Genomic DNA, 25,955 nt, shown 5'->3' with positions numbered 1-25,955 from the left:
AGTGCAGGTAACCACTACCAACTATTTGAAACTATCGTAGATAATCCAACTGTGAAGGGTTAGTAGCGCTTGAAATAGGATCTGTTGTAATCCTTCCTTAGACTATAGCAAGGAAGGGAGGATCCTATCGCAAGACCAGAGGCAAGAATGTTGAAACCACAACGCGGATTGCAAGGTCCTGTGAAGAGCCCGACCCCCCCCAACCCCCCCCCCCCCCACACACACACGACAAGGGAATCTTGCATTAATCACAGTGAAGATATTTTCTGAGGCATTGCTGGATTTCTAAGAATGTGTGGAACTTCCAACAGCGAGCCAGTAATAATGAGTCAGAAATGGACAGGAAAGTGGTCCTGAGGGCAAATTCTTACCTCAGCCCTGGGAAGTGGAGGCTGCATCTTGCCCACACAAGACAGCGGCTTACCCGTAAGGACTCAAAGGAGGTAAAAGTGGCCCAAGTAATCACCTAACTCTCAGCAAATGCAAACACATCCTCTGCAGAACAGGCTTTCGGGAAAGGAAGGAGACGGCACGAAGCAGGAACACACAGGTAGCTTCAAGGATATCGTAATATTCTAGTTCTTAAGTTACCAGGTGGATTGTGTTGGTATCATAACCTACATATAATTTTCATAAGTACGTAGCATTTTTATTTAAACCAAAATGGAAAAATAAATAAAAGAACACAACCTGCCTTCCTGACCTGTTCCCACAAAGAGCCCAGAAAACAGATTTAGGGATTTGGGCGGGTGAAATCCGGCCTAGGAGTTGGGTTACCTGGTTCCAATTTCAAAGTTTTGAAGTGATGCTGCTGTTCTACTTTCCTTTCAGGGAAAATCAGGACCCTTGGGTCTGGGGAGGAGCAGAATGAGTGGACAGGGCTCTCTAACTGAGGGTAAAAATCTGGGAAACTTCTAGAATAGAAAAAGTTGGTAGTTGCAAAATTTATTTGAATGGAAAAACGGTGTTGGAGAACAGAGATACCTTGAATTGTTAACAATGGGTAATATACTCTCCATTCCTTCTACTCCCCCTCACTTGGCTTGATAGGTTCTCACTTCCCCAACAGTTTTCAGGAGAGGTTGTGTCTTTGTTTTGTTCTGTTACATGACAAAGGAAGTAAGGAACCTTGTTTATTCTTCTGTTTCACGTTATCCATTTAAATAAATGTTCTGATTTTATAATTCAGCCTCTTTAGCTCTGACTTCCTAGAGCTTTACATTTTTTTTTTTAACACTGTCCTTTCTCATGGAGGCTGCTTACAGCTCTAAGACCAGAATTTTTACATCACTTTTAAATAAAACCTTTCTATAAATAGCCTTTCAGTCACATACATTGCTAATGAAAATGTGAAAGGACACAACCCCCATGGAGGACAACTTGGTGATATTTAGCATAATTACACCTGTCCATTGTTTTTGTGCATTTAGGTTAATATACCTTTGAAATAACCACCCAGGAGATCAAGTAATCTTGTTAATTATTCTGTAATCCATTCCCTGCCTTGCTTTCTCCCACCTTTTTATGTTCTCTCCTTAATCTCAAATGCATAAAAGATACTACAAAACAGTTACTCTCTGAAGCATTTGACATCTTGCTTCCCAGCAATTGCCATAAGTTTTGGTTCAAATCAAAATCTTACAAAAATTCTTTACAGGTTTGAACATTCCTTATATCGACCCCTGGAATTCATGTTCTTTGCACATAAATATGACCACGCAAGCTTCCACTTTGCAGTGATCTTAATAATCAATGGGAAAAGTTACCATTCTTGTGTGAACTTGAAAATTTTTGTCAAAACATCAAATCGTCTGTCAGATAAATGTATAGGGAAATAAAAACAATAGTAAAACTGATATATATTTAGTACCATGTAATTTAAAATGTTAGAAACATTGAGAATGAAAGAGTTTTTTGTTTGTTTTTTTGTAAAAAACTTATCAAGAAGAGTTTGTATGGCGCTGGCAACTTTTCGTATCTTTCTATGTCTGGGAGAATTGTCACCCTCCTTTCTAAGTTTGAGTCAGCTTCCAACATTTTATTCTTTGTTGAAATAGCTTAGAAATATCTCTCAGGGCTCTTTAATGTGATTATGTTTGTTTTGTCCACATTACCTCCTTTGGCATATCTTCATGTTTTGCGTCACAACCACATTTCTCAGGTACGTGGCGAGCGTCTCCTTCACCAATCCTCTGGCTGCACGTTTAGAATCTCAGGACCAGGGCGGTACCCACATTCTCCTGATCAGCTGCTTGTTCTGTAACTCCATTTACATTTGCTTGGAAATTTAATTCCAGCTTTATTACTTTTTGTTTCTTTGCTGCACTTTTGTTTTTACGCCTTTGATTATCCATTTTTCTACACACTTTTGTACGCACTTTGGCTCTGTGTGACCTGAATAACAGATGCACAGGGACTGGTCACTGATAGACTCTAGAAGAAGTGACGTGCTTGGTTGCTGATCATAATGTTCATCTGCTATTTAGGGAGTGATTAGGGGACTGAAAAGCCAGCAGTGAAGTTTGTACATAATGCAATTTCTCACAGTTAACGTACTTTGGCAAATGAAATTTGCACCATGTTGTATGACTGCTGTCATTTAACGAAACAGTTGTAACTGAAATTCGTGCGTATTAGTACTCTTGTAGGACATTTGGTCCTGTCCAAAATATCCATGGAGACCTTTGGTCTATGCCAAAAGTTCCTTGAAATTTGGTCCTGTCGAAAGTGTCCGCACTTAAAAAACGTCTCTGAGGAAGCGCTTGTGTATGTGGGGGTCTCTGACTCTCTCACACACCGTGGGGTTCCCATACATAAGCATGTATTAAATTTGGTTATTTTCTCTTGGAAAAAAAAAAAAAAAAAGGTCCCTGGGTTCAAATAGCCCATAACATTTATTTCTACTTTTGGCTTACAGAATTAATACATAAAAAATACTATCATGTTTTATTGGTCCAATAATTGTGTTTCAGCTGTATTGCCAATAATAACCCTTCTTGGCTCGGTAGCCTCACTGGTATTGGCACATGGGGTGAGGTAGATGGGTCAGAGTTTGAATCTTGCAGAAGAGCAAGATTTATATTAACTGTGTGGATCAAATGTCTTTGTAAATGTTTTGGACAGGACCCCATATCAAGAACATTTTGGCATGGACCAAATGTCTCCATAAATGTTTTGGACAAGACCAAATGTCTGCCCATGTATTAGAACTATGCAAAATGTGGACTACCTGTACAAAGACTGCAACACTAACTGGATAAATTAAGTTCTTAATTTTTGATAATGACAATCATATAATAAAGCCACCTACATATGATCATTCTAATATAAAATTTTAAGTTTATTTGCAAAAAGCTATCGTTATAGATAAAATTAATTAATCTCTGATGCAATTTCTGCCCAAATTTGTTCTTTCTCTGGGTCAAAAATGATCCCAGTGGCCTTGGTCTCCCCGTACTCTTAATTTCAAAAATGGAGGTGAAACTTATCGATGTGATCTTGAATTCCACATTCAACTTTATGTTGACTTATCCCTAAATGCGCTTTGCTGTCAATCATGGCCTTTTAGTTCTAATCTCAGTTTGGACTCAGTCTTTCAAACAGAGCCAGGGTTTTGGCCTTTGTTTTCCTTCTCTGAGTGCCTGTGAGAGTCTCTTTATAAACTCCTCTCAGAAGCAGGATGTACAGATTCCAGAGAAGGATGCCTGGACCACCCTGCAGGAGGGCTGTCTGCTGTTGGCCGCACAAGTCTGTGGTGGGAAGAGAACTTTGGCCTCTTGCTCATTGGTGAGTCCTGGCTGTGTTTTGTGAGTTTCACCACATGTCTGGTTCCTTCTCCCTCCCTTCTGATTGTCTGGAAGGATGTCAGAGCAGGGCAGCTCAGGGGTCATGCAAGGCTGAGAGCAGTGAGCCTTGAGGAAGATGCTCTGATCCTTTTTCCCTCCTTGAAATGTAGAACTTCAAACAACAATTAAATCTGTAGGAAAATTGGAGGAGGTTGTCCCACAGCAGGGGAGTTGGTAATAAAAGGAGGAATTTGACACAAACAAAATTCAGGAGCTCAGAAACACATGCAGCTGATGGGATCATTCTACTTTTAAAAGATATTATGGCAGGAAAGCCAGGGTCTACTTGCCCGTATCGCACCACCTTTAGTCCAGAACAGCTTAGAATACTGAAAGGTACATTCAAAAAGAACATGTACCCATACTGGGTTACCATGACGGCATTTACTTCAGCTACTCATCTTGATGAGTTAGTGATAAAGACTTGGTTCAAGAACCAACTCATCAAAAGGAGGAAGCAACAGCTACAAACTCAGCCAAGTCTGTCACTGGAAACACCAAACCAGATCATTTCAGTGAAGGAAGAGAACCCTTTACCTGTAACTTCTGCAAACAGTCGTCCCATGAGTTCCAGCATTTCGGATGCCAATGACCATGGACCACTTAAACCTTCTGGTATTGAGCAACCTGGAGGTGTGGGTGCCTCAGAGTGGAATGCATCACGGGATTCTCAGCCTCATGACCTCCAGCAGATGTTTCTGGGGGTCTCTGACACTCCTTGGGCTTCCATTCCCCATGACATAGATCAATTTGTACAACTGTGTGCTTTACCTGGGGAGGAGCATCCCAGCAGTCTAGATCACTACCTGCTCCCTGGTGGAGGGGGCATGGCTGGCGATGATCTTCAGTGTGATGGTTGACATATCCACAGCTTGAGGAAGGTCTGGGATCCAAATCTTGCCAAACTGAGAAACGTTTCCAAACACCTTTAATGAGTCGACTCCAGTCTAAACAGATCAGAGTTCAGGAGTTTATCTTTTTCTGTAAGAAGAAAGAAATCCCTTTACCTTTCATGATGTCCTGTCATTTCTGTCCTCTGAGCCTCCTCATACAAATTTCAGTATCGAGGACAGTCTTCTGTCCCTTTGGAGAAAGCAGAAACAGGCTTGTTTTCCTTGGGTCTTAGCTTGTCCTAACTGAGTTGAGCTCCATGAAATCACCCCAACTAAAGTCAATACCATGTAAAAAGAAAAAAAAGAACTTTTCTAAGGGATTTCATTATCGACATTGCTGACAATTGAGAGCTGTGTGGCTTTAAGTCTCAGGTGTTTTATGCCTGACATGCAGCACGCTGTCCTTCCAGCTGCCAGCCTCATCCGGGTTTGTGTTCTGCTGCTTCTCTGCTCTCCATCTTACTTATGCAGCCTGAGCCCTAAACCTGACTCGTTTGGTTCTGATTCTCATTCCCCACCCCCAATTATTATCAATATGTAAAAATGTTCTCCATTTTACTTGGGTCAAAAATTTAAGTCAGAAATGTCATGTCAAAAAAAGACTCAGTCTACATTTTAGCTCATTTCAATGTTTGCTGTTCCCTGGGTTTCCTGGCCTCTTGGCAACCCCTTTAAGACATATTTGAGGCAGTAACAGCATAATCGTTGAGAGGTCATAGGTGAATATTCTTGGCTTCAGAAATTTCCAGAAATTTCCCGAGTTATTAGCTATGTCTCAGACAAAATTGAGAACAGATATTTTGCCAAGGATTGTAATCCAAATAGATACAATATTATTATAAATATTTTCAAGATCTCCAAATAGAACTAAACAAGAGAAAAGCAAAGAGGCAAAAGATAATGGACAGTGCCTGTGTAAAAGAGAAAATGAACCATGTTGTGATTCTGACACTATACTCGCCTTAGTTTAGTCAATGTTATGTAAAGTGTGTATTAGTAGCTTTTTACATCAGTTATTTCCAAGTAGCCTAGAGAAGCTATTCCATTACTATTTCTTTAAGAATCACATTTTCTATCCTGTAATTTTATATGTCAGAATAAACATGTGATATAAATTAGGAATTAGAATATGGCATCAAAGTCATGTAAAGTTTTCTAAACAAGACCCTCAGTATATCTTAAGCAACAATCAGCACATCAGTTTTATAGATAGAAACATAATAAGAGCAATTTGTTTATACTTGGCATAATTAGAGATAATTTCGCTCCAAAGGCTGTTATTTATGTTTGATGCCAGCGTACATAAGCAATAAAAAACAAAAAAGAAATGATCAAAAATCTACACATCAAATATAGACCTTATTTTTCAGTTCCACATTGCTCCCCTGTTAACTAATTATTGCAAATCTCAGCGCATGTATTCAGAGCACAGGCGTAGATTCTAGGAGACCTGGCTACTGGTTTTGGCTCTGTGATTAATTCTGTGAATTTAATCAAGATGCTTAATCTTTGTTTGCCTTTCCCTATAATAATACACTGTCTTTATCAATTCCATAGTTGCACTAGCCTCAATTTCAATAGCCACAATGTGGCCAGTGGCTATCATACTGGACAGTGCAAATCATAAAACATTTCCATCATCGCAGGAAGTTCTGTTGGACAGTGCTGGGCCTGGAGGTAGACATATCTTCAAGTAGAGCTGAATTCTTGTGTTGGAACAAAGCCTCTGGGACTCTTGCTTTTTCTACCTCTCAGTTATTTTTTCTATCCTGTGTATTCTATTCTCAGTCCAGCAAGGTGGCCATAGAAGCTCTACCTCTCACAGCTTGATAAGTTTAAGTTCAACATGAAAAAGATTATCTTCCTTAGAGCTCCTGTACAAATGCTGGTATCATGTTGATTGGACCAGCTCAAATCACATGGAATTATCTGATTGGTTTAGGCCAAGTCACATGTTCTAGCCCTAGAATCAATAGAGCACAGAGAAGCTGAAGGCATAAAACAAACTGGCAGAAGAGCAAACACAGCTGTTTAACAAACACAAGCAGATAAAAAGTTTTAAAGTAGTTTCTATAAACTATATACTACAAACAACCAAAAACAAAATTACTTAGAGGTGTTAAAAAAAAGAAAGATGGGCAAAAATTCGTCATGCAGACAAAGAAAAGAGGGAGTGGCAATAGTATTTCAGATAAGATAAATTTCAAGGCAAAAGCCTATGATAAAACAGTGTCATTTTAGATAAAAGGTAGAATCTACAAGGAATATGCGATAGTCACAAACCTATCTGAGCTCAAGTACATGCACTTAAAACATATAAACAACTTTTACTGAAAATATAAAGAGAAATTGACAAATGTCATAGAAATGAACATACCTCTCTCAGGCTATGACAGATCAAGTAGACAAAGGAAATAGGATTTAGTTAAGAGCAGTGACATAATTTCGAAGTTGAATTAATAGATATAAATGATTTACAATACAGAGAACTGACCTTTTTTAAAGTTTTCATTGAACAATTAATCTTATACTTGGACATTAAGAATATGTGAATCTATTTTACAAAGCACAAGCTGTACAGCTTCCATTCTCTTACTGTTTTGCAATAAAATTAGAAATGAATAGTGAACATTTAAACAATATCAAAAAATGCTCAAATGCTCCAAACTTAAAAACAACCATAAAACAAAACAAAACACGTCAAAACACTGTCCCTAATGACTATGTTTAATAGTATTTTCAGCTCATCCTTTTGTCCTCCAGGAACAGAGACTCACATAATTTCGCAGAAAAAGGAAGCATCGTGCTGAGCTGCATGAACTAGAACAGGACCAGAAATGGCATCAGAAACCAGCTCTCTGCTTCTCTCTGTTAGGGTGCATCTACGACTCCTCCTCTTTCTCGTTCCTCCTCCTCCGGCCCCAACCCCTGATGCAGCTACAGAAAAGAGTAGTGAGGCTGATGGCAATATATAATGTGTTATGTCTCTTATCTCAAACGAATACATCAGCTTTCAGGTTTTTGTGTGTGGCTTGGTTAGGATAAATCAGCCTCCCTGTGGTCAAGAAACCCCAAGACAGGGACAGATGGAGTTTCTGTGCCTGCAAGGAAGGGCCTGACCTTGGGCAGTGGTGGATTTATACTGCCAACTTCCTGGCAGTCCAGGCCTTCCATGGCTGCACCAAGACAAACAGGCACATCATTTTCTTCTCACTTCGATCGCTTCTCTACACACCCATTATATGTGGATAAAATGTAAACACGTTTTAATCCTTAAAGACATGAGCTTGAGCTACCTTGGAAATAACCTTCCAGATCGTCATATTCCTTCTAATGTCAAGTAAACATTATTTATTATTGTGTTTTGCAAAGTTGAATATGGAAAGGAATTAGAAGGAAAATATAACTAATTGCTATGGTGAAGCACACAAGTCATCTTTGCTATAAAATTCTGCATATTGCTGTTCTAAATTTTAGCTCCTTACTGGGCCGGTGAAGGCTTGAGGCCCATTTTGTGGCCTTTGTTTTGCCCCTAAAGCTGTAACAGAATGAATGAACGCAGAGGCTGCTGTGCCCAGTGACAACATTTGCCACTTGGTGGCAGTGATCAGTTTAATCCAGACTGAGGAGTCAATCACAAAGTCCTGTGATTTACCGTCTAAATCTTGGGAGTCTAATATTATTAATATGACTCATGTGGATGCCATGTGAACTAAATGACCAGAGTAATAGGGCTTTCTTCCCAAACTGACACATGAGGTAGAAGCAGGTGAAATCCAATCAAAATAATTCCTTACAAATAAGGACTGAAGTCTCAGATCCCAGGTTATAGGATCTGTTTTTGGAACAATTTTCCAAATCAGTATCTATTATCACCAGTTCTGTTCAACAAATATTTCAGCAAATGTTCTCCAGGCTCCATGAGCATTTCCTGGGGAGTGACAGATGTGCATGGTGGAGAGATTACTCAGAATCATGGAGGATGGTTGGGGATCCACAGGGAAGGTGAGACTGGCTGGAAAGGTGTCACTCTTCTGCCGAGGATGAGTTCTGAAGACGGAGGGAGGTGGCAGGATTGGAAGAAGGGCATGGGTTTGAACAAGATTGGAAGGATGGTTAAAGTGATCAAATTCGGTGATTTACTTGTGAGGAGAGAGAGGGATCTAGAAAATCTAATATCTTCCCTGCTGTGGCGTACCTGGTGTCATTAATGGAATTACGGATTTGGATGACATTATCATATCTCACATTCTGGATGAGGCCTAGCTACTAAAAGAATATATGAACAAGTGTGTGTTACAAACCATTAGAATTAGGTGAGGGTAAAAAATGTGTACCCCAGAAGCTGGCTGGTAGGCTGAATAATGGCCTCCCAAAGATGTCCCAGTTCTAATCACTTGAACCTGTGAATATGTTATTTTCTGTGGCAAAGAGACCACAGATGTGATTGAGTTAAGTATTTTGAAACGGAGGGATTATTTTGGATAATTCCCGTGGGCCCAAGGGTCTTTATTTATAGGAGGGAAATAGGTCACTGTCAACAAGTCTCCAAAATGGCCCTTAGGGGGCGGTAGCAGCTCAGTGAGAACCATTGAGCTGACCATCAACTTGCTGATCTTCTGAACTTTCTCTCCCTGTGTGGATTGTCATGTCCCGCTCTATCTTTCCTGTCAATATTTCTGTCAATATTCAGCTGGGCTTCAAGGACCAGCACCTATCCTGTCTCCTCTGTGAAGCTGGCCCACGTAGAGGCAACCAGAATTCTTTTCTTCCATCTCTGACTTCTCATAGTCCTTAATTTTGCATCAGTCCCATGGCATCTGTCCCATGCTGCCACCTGTTCTGCTTGTCAGTTGGGTCTCTGAGCTCATCTCCTCTCCTAGATACACAGCCCCCAGGTTCTAACACAGTGTCTTGTACATCGTCACTCAAGAAACATGTTCCATAAATACACTGAATAGTAACCAGGCAGGTAAGAGTTTTATATTGATTAGTGGAAAAGGGAAAAAACGTTTCAGGCATAAATTAGAGATGCGATAGGTGTTGGTGACAATGTATATTTTTCAAAAAAATATTGAGTATTGATATATTTTCATGTATAACACTAAAATTTTTACTTCACTGATTTGCAGTGGCTGAGGCTCAGGAATCTATGTGAGTTATTTGTATACACGTTTTACCAACGTAGTCCCAAATCAGTAATACAGCTGCGTGTGATGTGTTCAAAGTGTGAACCTACAATGAATCTCTTGCTTTTGGAATAGGGTTAGGGTTGGTTCTGTCTGAACTGTAGAAATCTGACAAATTCCTCTTTGTTAAAGTTCACTAGTGAAGTTTATAGTCCCAGAAGGATTGACAGTGCAAGAGATGGGAAACATCTTAAAATAGAAGGAATAAAACTGTAATTATGGCATTTCAGGCATTACAGAGAGTCAGAGATGTTTTATAGGTGGCATTAGAGGACTTCTGGCATAGAATAAATCATAGCCTTCCTGAAAGATGAATTGTGTTCTTGGACGTTAGAGTATAAAATTACAGCCCTTACATGTAAAGTACATATAAGTATCAGTTAGGCCCACTGTCCTTTACTGGTGGCCCTATACTAGTTCACCGGGATTTCAAAATTTCGAATTTCAAAAACAACCCACCCCTACTTTCAAAGAGCTGACAGTCCAGTTAGGAGCCAGACTTACAAACAGGACCGCTGCAAAAACGGCAGGGCCCAGTTTGGAATGAAAACATGGGGCTCTCACTCATAGATTATTAAGAATTTTGAAAGGGTGACTCCAGAGCCTTAAACCGAGCACGGGCTCTTCTAAGGACAGGGACTTGAGAAGGTTCAAGTGACATGTGCCAAATAAAGATTTTAACGGAAGGCTTGGATGACATATTTTATTTGGCAAGCATATTTATAATATCCAAGCGTTCTTTCTTATTCTCAGATTATTTATCTTTTTCTTAGCACCCTGTTCTTTTTTATGGATATAATATTTTCATGAGACTCTGTAAGGATACTGATTAGAAAGCCATTTTTTCCCCACTCTAAAGCATTTCATGGTTACCTAACAGGGACATGACGTTACCCCGGCACATGCTCAGTGACACTCTCATACCAGAATGTGTGAGAGTGGCCATATCCACACACACTGACTGTAATCTCTGTGCAATTTCAATTTCTTTAAAGCAGAGTCCTCCATGATATTGCCTGGAGTGGGGTGAAATGGCCGCCTGCAGGCTTGTGTATGTTGGCTGGGCTGAGAGAGAAATTTGAAAGAGGGGTCTGGGAGCGAGACTAGGGTCTTACAGACTTTCAATTCATCTTCCTATTTCCATCGTCCTCACTTGTTCAGAGTTTCTGAGCTCTCTTGACCTTTGGAATGCTGACCTTCTCAGGGATTCTGCGTCACAGATGGCAGGTTCTCCACCAGAGTATCCTCACTGACAGAAAGCTGTGGGTGCCTGCTCTTTGTCTCTTACTCCTCCTCTGTTAATCCCATCTTCCAGAAATCTGTTGAGATCTCTTGAGCTCTAATGCTCTTCCTCCAGCGTCACTATTGTTATTGTGGGTTTATATAGTTTTTATACCTGTTGTATCATTTTAATAGAGTCTTGGGAGAGAGGGAAAGAGGCAAAAAAAAAAAAAAAAAAAAGTCTGTGATCAGTCCATCTTGAACTGGAAGTCCAGCCACCATGAGGATTATTCCACTTCTATAAATCAAGTGATTATGCTCCAAGAATTTAAGTGGCTCCAATCCGGGCCCCATAGTTGTAAATTACAGGCCCTTTGAGGATGTCTTTGATGATGGCATCTAAAAGCCCGATGAAATATTAGCCCATTTTAATATCATCTAGTACGTTTGGATGCTCCTAACACAGAGAACTAGAGGACAATTCAATATAGGGATAAGATGAGGCAGCATATCCCAGAAACAGAAGTTTATGCAAACAGAAGCCACTGAGAGGGGCCGGCCTCGTGGCTCACGCAGTTGGAACTCCATGCTCCTAACTCCAAAGGCTGCTGGTTCGATTCCCACATGGTCTAGTGGGCTCTCAACCACAAGGTTGTCGGTTCAACTCCTGCAAGGGATGGTGGGCTGCGCTCCCTGCAACTAGCAACGGCAACTGGACCTGGAGCTGAGCTGCGCCCTCTACAACTAAGACTGAAAGGACAACAACTTGAAGTTGAACGGCACCCTCCACAACTAAGATCGAAAGGACAACAACTTGACTTGGAAAAAAGTCCTGGAAGTACACACTGTTTCCCAATAAAGTCCTGTTCTCCTTCCCCAATAAAATCTTAAAAAAAAAAAAAAAAAAAGGGTAAATAAAAAAAAATAAAAAAAGAAGCCACTGAGAGAACTTTTGTTTTATTCCTGGTCAAAATGTACAGCATCTACTCGTAATCCTTTCATTCTTCTACAGATTTAATTTAATTCTTATCTTCTCATGAAATGAGCATTAAAAAAAAAAAAAAAAAAAAAAAAAATGAGAGGAGGGCTGAGACCAGAGACTGAAGTAGTTTTCAAACTATTATCCCAAAGGATAACAGTTTGTACCCCAAAGGAACTATGTTCCCCAAAGGAAAGCCTTTACCAATTAGTAACTTTGTTATATATTCTCTTTTTCTCTGCTACCCAACTGCATTATTTATTATTAACACAGTTTTTATTGACATTTGGATTGTGAGGTATGGGATATGCTGGAATGTAGGCTATGTTTAATCTGTAAATTTACAAACCTCTGAAAAAGCAGAGATACAAAACATGCTTTACAGAGGATTTTCACTTTGCTTTTGAAAATGTTGCCCTTAGCCTTTTGCCAGTTAAATCAAGTGACACTGGTTTCTGTAGGCTGCTGTCAACACATCTTCAAATTAGGAAGAGCTAAAGTCAACTGAATTATTTAGTACTCTACCCAGAATGACCCATTTTCCTCACTCCCAGGGTGTCCAGGCCAGGAAACAGACCTTTTCTTTGCCCTGGTCTGAGCAGTTCCTGCTTACTATGGAGTGACCTGTTTCTGTACCCCTTGGGGTTGGTGGGGGCTACAGGCAATGACGCCCCACCTGGTGATCCTTAAGAGTTAGATTCATTGAGTATCAAGAGGAGAAAGGCCAGGTGTCTGGGAATTCTGATTCTAAAGGGATAAATGACTAAGGTAACTATCTAAACTCGCCGAAGAAAGTCCAACTCTGGGCTTGTTTTAAGACTTTCTCATGCTTGTGGTTGGGTGAAAAGTTTTTCTTTTTGTTAAAATTGCTTTAGCTGCCTTCCAGATTCTACGCTAGTTTTATAGTGTAGTTTAGTTTTTTGCTTGTATGTTCATTTGTCTGTTTCTTGGAGATGGAATGATGAAGGTCATTAGGTTGTCAAATCTGAGCAGTGTGACCTTGGTAATGACTAGAGTGGGCGGCAGGCTAACGTAATGCCTGGATGAAAGTCTCCGATTTTCTTTTAGTGGTTCAACTACATTTATGATTTTATCCTTAGATGAGTCTTCTCTTTTGTTAGTATTTGGCTGCACAGGGTCAACTTGAGTTGGGAGAAAATTTTGTATACTGAACCTAAACATGTAAGATAGCCCCCTAGGAGCCCCACCTCCTGATATGCACACTTCATGTAATCCTCTCCTTTTGAGGGTAGGCTGGACCAAGTAACTCACTTCTAACAAACAGAATGTGGCAAAAGTGTTGTGCTATCACGTCTGGGAATAGGTTACAAAATATTATGACTTCTGTCTTGCTCACACTCTGTTTCTGACAGGAGGTCAACGGAGCTGGGCAGAGCGTGGACCTGTCAGGTGTTGGAGTTGCTGATTCAAGCAACAAGCCAAAAATGGAAGCGTTACGCCTTTGATCACTTACTGTGAGAACATAAGCAAGAGTCTACAGCTGGAGGCAGTGCCGACTCCCCTTGTTCCATTTTTCCCATGGTGCACTTGTGGAGGGTCTGATGCAGAAGCACCCATGTGGGGGGTTGTCTCACTGTTGAGGAAGTCCCCAATAAAAGTCTCCGGTAGTTTCATGGACCCTGATGTGTGTGTATGTGTGTGGGAGGGGACAGGAATAGAGAGTACTGACTGAGTAGAGCGGAAAAGTGGCTTCAAGGTTTCCCTCTCCTCCTTTCGTGAGGAGGAGAGGCACCTGAAGAGGACCTTGGCCCAAGGTCTCAGATAGAGAGGCTTAGGAGTGAAGACACTGGGCTGGGAATATAAATATGCCAAAGAGCATGACTGACCACGGGGCCCTGACCTTGACTGCAACGCCCTTCGGGCACTACCATGTGCTGGTTATTACCAAGTCTAGTGTGAGGAGCGCAGCTTTCCCACTGAGGCCTGCCAAGTGAAGGCCTTTGTAATTACCTATGGGCAGACCTCAAACACCACAGAGTATTTTAACCAGGATCAGAACACTTCACTCTCATTCCCTTTCACTCTTGCTTTTTTGCCCTGATGAAGCCAACTGCCATTTTTGTGAGTTGCCCTAAGGAGAGGCCCATGGGGTAAGGAACAGAGGGTGGTTATAGGTCAACAGCTAGCATTGATCTGAGACCCTCAGTCCCATAGTCCCTGAGAAATTGAATCCTACTAACAACTACAAGAGTGAGCTTGGAATCGTTTCCTTTTTCAGCTGAGACTTGTGATGGCTGCCGTCCCAGCTGACCCCTTGAATGTAACTTTGTGGGAGATCCATAGCCGGAGAACTCAGCTAAGCTGGACCCAGATTCCTGACACACAGACACTGTGAGGTAATAGGTGTTTGTTGGTTTAAGCCTCTAAGTGTCAGGGTGGGAAGGGCAATCTGTTATGCAGCAATAGATAACTAATACACATGCTCATGGTCTAGTAACCACAGTTTGAAACTCTGCATTGACCGTGAGTCCATTTCTAATTATTTGTTTCCTTTTCTTTGAAAGTAGAGTATGAATATAGTGAGATTGCATTCTTTTCCCAAGGAGGTATAAAGAAACAAGATGCTGGTGTTGAAAAGGAGAGTGGGGGGGGGAGGCAGGAATTTATTGGTGATGAGTTCAAACACCTCTAACTTTTAGTCTGTCATTTTCCTTTTCTGGCATGTGAAAGAAAAGTTTTGAATTTAGAGAATCTATTATGTATGCTGCAAAAGAATGGCAGGCTAAGACTTATTTGTATCCTAAAATACTTTTTACAAATTTACCTGTATCTTCTATTTAGTAGAGTATAACGAACTTTTAGGAGAAGAGAAAGAAGGGTAACCTGAAAGAAGAGAAGGAAGGGGGATTTGGGCCTAAAAGAGGCCGATGATAAAAAAAAAAAAAGTGGTATCTCAACTACATACACCGAGAACAGCTCTGCAAATAATCTCACTCTCCATGCCTGTGAGTAAACAAACATCTTTGCCTGCAAAACAGGAAAGCAAAACCATGTAATGATTCATACGTGTGTCCTGGGAATGAATACAGTGGGTCATGTTCAGTGATCAATGAAGTCAGAGAGATGGGATGTGCCTGCTTTGCATATATCGGGTCCTGGATTTTGGAATCAAGGACAGGTTAGTTAACAGTAAGACGGAAGAACAATAAAATTGGGGAACTAGAGATGACACTTCCTCTTCTTTTGAAAGAGCTTTACTCGCTGGTCAGCTTCTAATGGTAGTCTGGTATACACTGAACCTCCAGAGCTGTGGTTGCTTCAAGTGGAGCCCTCAACTTTTGCCTCAGAGGATTATGAGTTTTCTGAGTTCAGGGAGAAAGAGCCAGCCCTTGGATCCACTGTCTTTTCATTGCGTGTAAGTAAAATCACTCATTGGCTGATATTATGTGGAGTTATTGCTTGGCACTTCAAGGTGGTAAGGCAACTGGTACACTCACGCTCTCTTTAGAACAGTGAGTTCTAAAATGTGACTCTTGGGGTATGATGTTTGTGCAGCTCTTCAGAAACCTTCCGCTGTGAGGGGCAGTGCTAAAGGCACTCTCTAAAGCTGTTAGAGCTTTGAAGGAGAGAGTTGGGTGCTCACTCTGCTTTTCTTTTTTTTTTCAATGGATGTTGTATTGATAGTTTCTTGGACTGCAGACCATGGGCTTAGTTTAGAAAAGAACAATTCAGCCCTTGTTTGGATCCTGAGGAGTTCATGTGGGGAAACGCTCTGTTGAGAAAGCATATTCTTTGTGGAGAATCCCCCTGTGTATGCAGACAGCGGGAAGGGATTTTGCTTTTAGAAAAAAGTCACAGGCTTGACAAAATTTCTCTGTATGAAAACAAGGACTTAGGTGATGTTGGTTCAGAGATGATTTTTTTCCCCACAGGGCACCTGGAGCATTTGTTATTTTTGCTTGTGTATATGTGAAAGAAACTTAGCTATAGGAGGCAGACTTATAACCCATCAAGGCATATTTGACTACAGTCGTGGGCTTTGCGAGTCTCTGGGGCCTGTGCATTCCTAGTACTTTCCTAGGAACACTGAAGAGTCTTGCATAGAGCCTGATCCCTCTATAGCTATTTATTTTACGTAGAAACAGAAAGAACACAGGTCTCCTCCTGCTCATACCATATGAACAAGGAGGAAAAGACTTCAGGTTGCTTATTTGGTGGTGTACTCATTTTTAATGTATTTTTAAATTTCCTTTCTTTATATATTAGTGTCTTCTCTGGAGAGGGTCCGTGTCTAAACTCTTGCAGGCAAGTTGCATTAAGCAAATATGCATCATCTGAGTATGGAAATAGGAAGTTCTTTCCTGCGGTAGCTGGCTGTGGCAATAAGAGATAAGAAATTACTTCATGGCTATTGCCTGAGACTTTCCTTTTGACTCCCGTGTCCTTCTTAAACAGCTCACTTCTGCTTTCCATCCAGCGTGGAGGCTAGGGAGTGTGAGCTGGTAACCCAAGCACAGGTTGACAATGTGCAAGCAGGTTAATGTAGCAAATGGTGTGTGAGAGTGAAGAAAATACTAAAAAATAAGCTTTTTGGAAAAAAAAAATCCTGCAAATGGGGGAATTACTGTACTCTCAGCACTCAGAGCAGTGCCTGCCACATACTGTGCTCTCAGTCAATATTTGTTCAGTGAATGAATGATTCAGATTGTTCATCAAATGATTGTGATAGGGTAGCTTTTGTTTTATCTCTGTTGCCCAGACACTGAAGGAGATAGTCAGAGTGAAGGAAGCAGGAGAGGAGGAGACTATGCAGGTGGGAAGAGATGAAAAGAGACGATACAAAGTCCCGCAGGTCGCAACATGGCAGTGAAGGGGGAGGTGGAGGCTGTGGTGGTGGAAGTGGTGGTCATGGGGGTGGTAGGACAGAGTTGGAACTGATGGCGGAGGTGATGGTGGACTATAGTCTACAACTTCCGTCAAGATACATAACAGTTCTGTCACCACAAGGATCCCCAGGGACCTTTTTATAATAACATGCTACTGAATTCGGAAACATCCAGTTTCTATGAGTTTCAGTGGACCTGCACGGAGGGTCTTTATAATAGGTTCTACATATTAGTGCCAGCAGCACAGATCTAGATGCTAGGAGACTGAAGTGCTCTGCTTGTGACATATAGCAGCTGGTGCTACCAGCATATAGTGGTAGCATATAGCATATAGTGCTACCAAGAAAGGCACTTAGCTTCACCACACTTACATTTTCTCATCTGTAAAAGCTGAGATAACAAAACCTAACCAGTAGGCTTTGTTCTGTGGACCCATGGAAATGAAGTGGAAATGCTTTGAAGAAAGTAAAAACATTATCAACCCATGTAGCTTTCTGTCTTTTCTCATATTCTTACCAGGTAGAGACTCAAATGGCATAGAAGAGCTTTATTGGCAGAGGAAGATTAGATTAAAGGTAGTAGGGAGTGTTATGTGTTGACTTGTGCCTTTCCCCCTCAAATGCTGAAGTCCGAACTCCCAGTGCTTGAGAGTGGGACTTTAGTTGACGATAAAGAGTTGTGGATGTAGTGAGTTAAATTAAGATGAGGTCATAATGGAGGGGACCTCTAATCCAATAGGACTGATGTCCTTATAAGAAGACAGCCCCGTGCAGACAGAGACACAGGGAGATGATGTGATGATGAAGACGGGTTGTGGTGATACAGCTGCAGGCCAATGAGCACCAAGGAATTGCCAACCCCACCAGAGGCCTAGAAAAAGGCAAGGAAGGGTTCTCCCCTATCGGTTTCAGAGGGAGCAGGGTTCTCCCAACACCTTGATTTCAGACCTCTGGCCTCCAGAACTGTGAGAGAATACATTTCTGTGGTTTTAAGCCATTCCGTTTGTGGTATTTTGTTACTACAGCCCTAGGAAACTAATACAGGGGTAAAAAATAAAAATCATTTAAAATGCTAGGAATAGACTCATCTATATTGTTGGCAAGCACTTCTAGGGACCAAATCCAACATGACTCATTTCTCTGACTTTAACCTGTGGCGTTAGGCCTCAAACAGTAGAGCCACTTCATTGAATGGGATGAATAACGACACTGAACAATGAAACACATTTACAAATTGAAAATCAGGCTATTGTGTAATCTATAAAAAGACATCCTTTCATAAATTGAGTCGAGCTAGGGCTTCCAGATTATTATCCTGATGTGGTCATTTGCTAGATAAGGAACATTAGTGTCTATTTGGGGTGATATTTACTTCCCTAAGTTGTATATTGAAAGACAAGTTCAAATATTCTGAATTGGAAAATGATGCAATATGATGGCATTTTGGTCCAAATATAAAGCCTAAGGCTTCAGTCGAAACATATAGCAAATTGGAAATCCCCAGTTATGGAAACTTGGGTCATTTTTGTGGTTTCATCTATAATTGTTGATTCCTTTGATACATAAAGTTAGTGTGGTACCTACATAACAAATTTAATTACAGCATAGACTGCTAGGATTTCAAGCATATTCTTAGGTTTCTCTGCAACACAAGAATCTCTTCAATCCCCTTTTCAGTAGAGTTTAAATTACCCGAATTCTTATTACCATAATTATGTCTAGTAGAACAACATTCTCTTAGCAGGAAAACATCATTGTAGCAAAGGCAATTCATTTAATTTGCTCAAAACTAAAAACACCTTTTTTTCTCCTCCTCTTAACTGATCCATATTCAGTTTTATTTTAGATTTGTTATTAATTTTACATACTCTCTTTCAAAATTTCAACAGAAATTTGTGACTGGATAGATTCTTTCAAATTTGAACAAGGTAGAATTCCTTTCTTTCTTGGCTATCATGTAGGAAGATGCTCTTAGGTGTTTTGTGCACTGATCTCTAATGTCCGAGAGAAATAGAACATTTAACCATGTATAGGCAAATGTACATGTTGATTACTGAACCTTGGTGTAAAATAGGAAAATACAGACCTCTCAGAAAGAAAAGAAATGGACCTGACTCAAAATTCTTCCCAGGATCCTCAATATAACATTGTTCACTTTTTTTTATGTTTAACTTATTATTTAAATTTTTATTTTTCAATTGTAGTTGACATATAATATTATATTAGTTTCAGGTGTACAACATAGTGATTAGGCATCTATACAACTTGTGAAGTGATCACCCTGATAAACCTAGAACCTATCTGACACCATATATAATTATTACAATATTATTATTTATATTCCCTATGCGGTACTTTATATCCACATAACTATTTTGTAGCTACCAATTTGTGCTTCTTCATTCCTTCACCTTTTTCACCCTGCCTCCCAAACCTCCTCCCATCTGGCAACCATCAGTTTATTCTCTGCATCTATAAATCTGTTTTTGTTTTGTTTGTTCATTTATTTTGTTCTTTAGATTCCACATATAAGTGAAATCATATGACATTTATCTTTCTCTGTCTGACTTATTCCACTCAGCACAATACCCTCTAAGTCTGTCCATGTTGTTGCAGATGGCAAGATTCATTTTTTTTTTTTTTTAAGACTGAGTAGGATTCAATTGTATATATGTACCAACTCCTCTTTATCCATTCATCCATCAACCAACACCCAGGCTGCCTCCACATCATGGCCATTGTAAACAGTGCTGCAATGAACATGTCTCCTTGAAGTAGCATTTTGGGTTTCTTCAGATAAATATCCAGAAGTGGGATTATTGGGTCCTTCTTTGTCTCTCATTGTAGCCTTTGTTTTATTTTATTTTTAAACAAATTTTATTAAAACACAGCTAACATGCAATATTATATTAGTTTCAAGTGTATACCATAGTTATTCAACATTAACCTACCTAAAGAAGTGACCACCATAATAAGTCCAGCAACCACCTGAGACTGTACCACACTATCACAATATTATTGACTATATTCCCCATGCTGTACACCACATCCCCATGACTTATTGTGTTTCCCTGAAAATAACGTCTAGCTGGACAATCAGCTCTAATGCGTCTTTTGGAGCAAAAATTAATATAAGACCTGGTCTTATTTTATTATAATACAAGACTGAGTCTTTATAATATAATAATATAATATAATACAATATAATAATACCGGGTCTTATATTAATTTTTGCTCCCAGAGACGCCTTACAGCTGATTGTCTGACTAGGTCTTATTTTTGGGGAAACAGGGTATTTGTTTTATACCTGGAAATTTGAACCTCTTATTCCCCTTCACCTTTTCCCCCTCATTGTTCACTTCTATAGAATATAATTTGGTGCAAGAAATCACAATTCACCCAGAAGACATTTGGCTACACACCTACTAAGTCATGTTTTAAGGAGGTAATCTTTAATTCTTTTCAAAACCTGAGCAAATGGCTGTGAGAACAGGTAGACCATACTTTTAAGGCTATTTGTTTATGATTATTCTGTTTGGATATCTCAGAGTACAGCACAATCTTGGGAAGGTTTGCAGTAGTTTTGGTCCTCAGTGTAGTCTCATTACTTTTTGGAACATGTTTGAAGATTCTGTTTCTTTAGCAAATTAACAGAAACATTTTATTAATTTACTTAAAGTGCAGGTCAGGTATAACAACCTTGTTCTTTCTAGCTGTTAAAAGCCTGAAGCAATGTGTGCTGAAGGCCTTATCTTTTGGTTCCTGTTGGACCATAAATGCCAATCTCTCTTACCACCCTGACCAAACAGGCAAAGGATTGTTCTCCGTCATGAGTGTGAATGTTAATCGTATAATACGATGAGCGCCCATTTTTGAATATTTAACATTGAACCAAGTGCCTATTGAACACCAAATATTTTCCAGGTATTCCTTGTGAGAGAACAGACAAGATCATCCTTAAAGTTCGCTTGTAATCATGTGAAGTAATAATACTTTTTCTTGGGTAGATTCAGTTGCAGCCGTTCTCTCAAAGAGAAGGATCTGAACTAGAATTCTCGGTCAAACATGGCCAAGGTGTTCCAGCTAGAGCTGGATTTTACCCTAGAACACAAGCTGCTAAGATTTCCTGCGCTGGGATTTTCAACTTGATTAATCAACTAGAACTGCTTTTGCGTAGGTAATGGGGACTTAAGAGGGAATTGTCGAGTAAGGTTTGAGTTAGGCACCAGACTATTATTTAGTGTTATTTTATGAACACTCACAAACATTCCAAAGTTACGTACAAGTCAGTTGCCTCAACAGAAACACCAGCTATTCCGAGCCCAGACGCCAGCATGAGAAGACATCAGAGCATTCATCAAAGCAGAGTAAGTAGACATAGCAATAAGGCCCAGAGAATCCCTCCAAAGCGACTTTGCTTTAAGTTTTGGTGTTCCCGGCAGTAGCAGAGTCCTAGACACGGGGTATGGTCATTTCCACTTTGCATTAAATATCTATTCCTGGGAGCTTTGTGTTGGGAGCAAATTAGCAAGAGATTCCCCTCTCAGTCCTGGACTGAGTTCAGGCGTTGAGTACTACTGTCTACTCCCCACAGACTCATGTTTCTTTTCTTACCACGTGGACATGGACCTTTTGCGTGGAGGCCCCTGCCAATGAGGCTTCCCCAACAGTGCTGGGAACTTTCTGGGCAGTGAGAGCCACTGAGGTGAGCCTTTAAGTGAAGGTCGAAATAGGGTTCAAGAGGCTCCTTGTTTCTCATTGTAGTTTCTCAAACTGGCTGCACACAATTGCACGTCCCCAGTGGCTTCGTGTCACATGTCATTACTACTGTTATTATTGCCAGTTAATGTACACTGTCCACTTCCTGTCTGCCACGGAAGATGTTAAAGGCTGTCCACTGTCTAATTTCTTAATAACTCTAAGAAATGGTGTTATTAGTTAGCTCCTCTTTTACTGAGGAAGAAACAGGCTCGGAGAGTTTAAGAACCTGGCTCAAGGTCAAACAGTAAGGGGTACAGTCATGATCCCAACTCCAAAAATTTGATCTGTAGTCAGAATTTAAACCTGGGTCTGTTTGAACTGGGAGTCCAGTAATAAATGGCTGCCTTGAGGGCATAAGGAAAAAGATGCCGCAAGATTTCCTCTTTTTAGATAAGGTTGCTTGGTGCTTGTCCATCTTTCCTCCCATTCCTGGATCCGAGAGTGTACGTAATCTAACCACATTTAGGCCAGTGGAAGCTTGTTTGGGTGAATAGTATAAAGTTAGCAGTGCTCGTCACAGATTTGCCTGAGCATTGAGGAAAATCTCATTCCTAAAGATATTTCCAGATCAAAGCTGAGGAGGGTTGGGGCAGAGAGATGGGACATTTGCTTCTAAGAATTCAGATTGAAAAGAGGAAGAAAACAGAGATCAAAAGATAGGAAGGCAGGATTTTGAGAGGATGTATTTAAATAGTCTCCATTCATGTCTTCTATTTATTATAAGACCAGAACAAGTTTTTGAGAAAAGATTAGTAAATATCAAATTAGATAAAGGAAGGGAAGAAAGGATCTCTTTAGGCAAATACTTTGAATTCAACCTCACACTAAATTTATGTTATCAACTATCTTGTCATGTACTACTTAAATTTAAAAAAAATTCATTTTCTTTAGGACACATACTATAATACATGCTTATTGTCAATAATATATAGAAAGAAGGAGAAGATTAATATTTCCTATGATCCTACCACACTGAAATAATCATAGTTAACATTTAGGTGTAAAATCTTGAATACTTTTTTCTTCAGATATGTGGGTATTTAACAAAAATGAGATAATTTTACTCTGACATGTAAAATTGTATTGCTAACACATTACATGTTTTTGATATAATTTACCATATAGGAGTGCAGTAGCCAATTTTTTTGAAGGGTACAGGCAATACTTTATTTTTCTTTAAAAAAATCACGTTTTCCATTTATATTAATAGTCTCAATGTTTTCTCTCATGGCATTTATGATCCAACTAATTTAGTTTAAGATTTATGAATCTAAATTCTTTGGAGTAGTCAGTTCTTTGGGCAAGTTTGTTCTGTAAAGCAGGAGGGATGGTTAAAGAACATACCGAACTTGGCTGCGAATCGCAATTTTACCACATATTAGCTGTGTAACTTTATGTGTTTATTCCTCTTCACTAAAATTTTTAAAAATAATTTTTTGTTTTTCAATTAAAATGCAATATTTCATTAGTATGACATACAATGTTACTATTGACATACAATACTATATTAATTTCAGGTGTACAACATAATTATTAGATATTTACATAACTTACAAAATGATCATCCCAGTAAGTCTAGTACCCATCTGACACCATACATAGTTACTACAATATTATTGACTATATTCCCTACCCTGTACTTTACATCCCCGTGACTGTTTTATTTATTTATTTATTTATTTATTTATTTATTTATTTATTTATATTTACTTTTATTGCTTACTTTTTTTTTAGCATTCAGTGTTATTTTATATTCATTTCAGCTGTAGAGCACAGTGGTTAGACATTTATATCATTTAAGAAGTGACCCCCCTGACTAGTCTAGTACCCATCTGGCACTAGTTATAGTTATTACCTTGTTATTGACTATATTCTTTATGCTTTAGTTTACATTCCCATGATTAATTTGTAACTACCAATTTATAATTCTTAATCCCTTCACCTTTTAACCCTGTCCAACCTCCTCCCATCTATCATCCCAACAAATCATCTGGCACCATACATAGTTATTACAATGTTATTGACTATATTTCTTATGCTATACCCTACATCCCATGACTGCTTTGTAACAACCAATTTGTACTTCTTAATCCTGTCCCCTATTTTCACCCACACTCCCAACCATCCCTCCCATCTATCTGGCAATCATCAAAATGTTTTCTGTATCTATTAGTTTGTTTCTGTTTTGTTTGTTCATTTTATTCTTTAGATTCCACACATAAATGAAATCACATTGCGTCTGTCTTTCGCTGTCTGATACTCCACTCAGTACAATACCTTCCAGGTCCATCTATGCTGCTGCAGATGGCAAGAAACCATTCCCTTCCCTGGCCAAGCAATATTTCATTGTATATATGATATGTGATAAAAATGTTTAATGTTTGAATGTTTAAATAAAGAAGTGAATGTTTAGATAAAAGAATTTTTTACAGTAAAAGACACATTGCCATTAATCCCCCTCAATATGCCCCGCCCCGAACTCACTTCGAACAAACTTATCCCATCATTCTTGCCATTTTTCTGAAGCAGTTCTGAAAGTCCTCTTTCCTGAGTGTCTTTAGTTGCACTGTTGTGGCTGCCTTAATGTCTTGAATCTTTTTGACTTTGGGGAAGAGCCAGAAGTCGCATGGTGCCAGATCCAGTGAATAAGGTGGATGAGGACAAACTGTCATGTTTTTATTGGACAGCAATTGCAGTACCAGGAGCGATGTGTGACATGGAGTGTTGTCTTGATGGAGGATGACTCACGGCACACTTTAAAACACACCTTCTCTCAACCATAGCCCACACCTGACTGACTGCACCAAAGTTGAAACTTGTCACATACTGTTACTAAGTTTGAATGCACCATGTCCTATATTGATGATCCCTGCCTTTCCATTGGGTGGCACTTGGCAGCAGCACTCACCATATTTTGTGACCACAACAGAAAGGCTCCGTGTCACACATCACTTCTGGTACGGCAATTTCTGTCAAATAAAAATATTATAGTGTGTCCTCATCCACCTTATTCACTGGATCTGGCACCGTGTGACTTCTGGCTCTTCCCCAAAGTCAAAATGACCATGAAAGGTAAATGTTTTGAATCAATTCGGGACATTGAGGCAGCCAGGACAGCGCAACTAAAGACACACACGAAAGAGGACTTCCAGAACTGCTTCAGAAAGTGGCAAGAATGATGGGACAAGTGTATTTGAAGAAGGGGGGAGTATTTTGAGGGGGATTAATGGCAATGTGTGTTTTACTGTAATAAAAATTTTTAAATGTAAACATTCACCATACTTTAAAAAATATGTAGGGGTCTTGTTTTCTTACCCATTCAGCCACCCTAGTGTTTGATTGCAGCATTTAATCCATTTACATTGAAAGTAATTATTGATTGACATGTAGCTATTGCCATTTTATTATTCATAATTTTAACAATTAGTGTCATCTTCCCTATGCATTGAGCCTTCTGGTGGACACAAAGAAAAAAGCTGAAAGTCATGCAGCAGGAAGGAGAAGAAAAAGCAAGGAGCTTGAGAATTCACACACTGCATAAAAGGCTCCTGAACTGATGTTGCCTGGCCAATTTCCTGCCTGATTTTGTTCATTACACACCAGTCACAGTGCTCTCAAAGGCTCCAGTTTGTTTAAATCTAGGACTTTTCTCAGTGCTCGTCTTCCTGGATTCAGCATCCCTTTCTGTATTGATTACATCCCCAAATTTGCCCTTCTGTAGACTTCAAGACTCAGTGCTTTCTGCTGTATGTTAATGACCTGTACTCTAGCTCTCTCAGATTTCGTCTCAAGCTTTTCTACTATAGCATCTTATCTGATTGACTTCTTGGTTCCCTGTCTTGCTGTCTCTTGGGAGAGTTTCTCTCTTAGGAAGTTCCCTGACCTCAATTCTCTTCAACTCTTATGCCACAATATGATTTGAATACCCATCTCTCCAGTCTGGCTCTAACTCTGGCTCCTCACTCAGTTTCCTTTTGTTAGCAGGGTTTTCCCCTCATTTATACTGACACTATTGCAATTCACATGTGTTTAACAGTGAATCATTACCCAATCTTCTCTGGATGGTCTCCTTATATTTTGAGAATTCATGGAGAATTGATCAAAACAAATGTACTTGGTTAGGTATAATTATAAAAAAAACCACTATTAGGTAGGTGCTTTTCCTTTCTCATTTAGCAGTTAACGTTGCTTTATCCAATCACTCTGTGCATTAATATCATA

General features: G+C 39.7%; 2 protein-coding genes across 8 annotated transcripts in view; both read left to right on the top strand.

Moving 5' to 3' along the window:
* The first annotated feature begins 4,219 nt into the window (after positions 1-4,219).
* Positions 4,220-4,705, top strand: LOC109456787 (paired-like homeodomain transcription factor LEUTX). Its single transcript, XM_019749234.2, has one exon. It carries the CDS (start codon positions 4,220-4,222, stop codon positions 4,703-4,705), a length of 486 nt encoding a protein of 161 aa, XP_019604793.2.
* Positions 4,706-15,347: 10,642 nt separating this feature from the next.
* The window catches only part of IPCEF1 (interaction protein for cytohesin exchange factors 1), a 151,427-nt gene continuing 140,819 nt past the window's right edge, over positions 15,348-25,955 (top strand). For 2 of the 7 annotated variants that reach the window (XM_074333722.1, XM_019749257.2), the window contains exon 1: positions 15,365-15,503. In XM_074333722.1, the coding sequence (XP_074189823.1) occupies positions 15,442-15,503 (62 nt within the window). In that variant the 5' untranslated portion in view covers positions 15,365-15,441. Of the gene's footprint in view, positions 15,504-21,292; positions 21,341-25,955 lie in introns of those variants that run through there. The other 5 variants (XM_019749256.2, XM_019749255.2, XM_019749258.2 and 2 more) reach the window with 4 other exon arrangements.

Source organism: Rhinolophus sinicus, linkage group LG05 (assembly GCF_036562045.2).
Source record: "Rhinolophus sinicus isolate RSC01 linkage group LG05, ASM3656204v1, whole genome shotgun sequence".
Taxonomy (NCBI): Eukaryota; Metazoa; Chordata; class Mammalia; order Chiroptera; family Rhinolophidae; genus Rhinolophus; species Rhinolophus sinicus.
Note: the sequence above shows the minus strand (reverse complement) of the source record. Positions and strands in the feature narration are given on the sequence as shown.

Excerpts from the sequence above, each read along its gene's own strand:
- LOC109456787 (XM_019749234.2), top strand. The coding sequence starts at position 4,220 with ATGACGGCATTTACTTCAGCTACTCATCTTGATGAGTTAGTGATAAAG.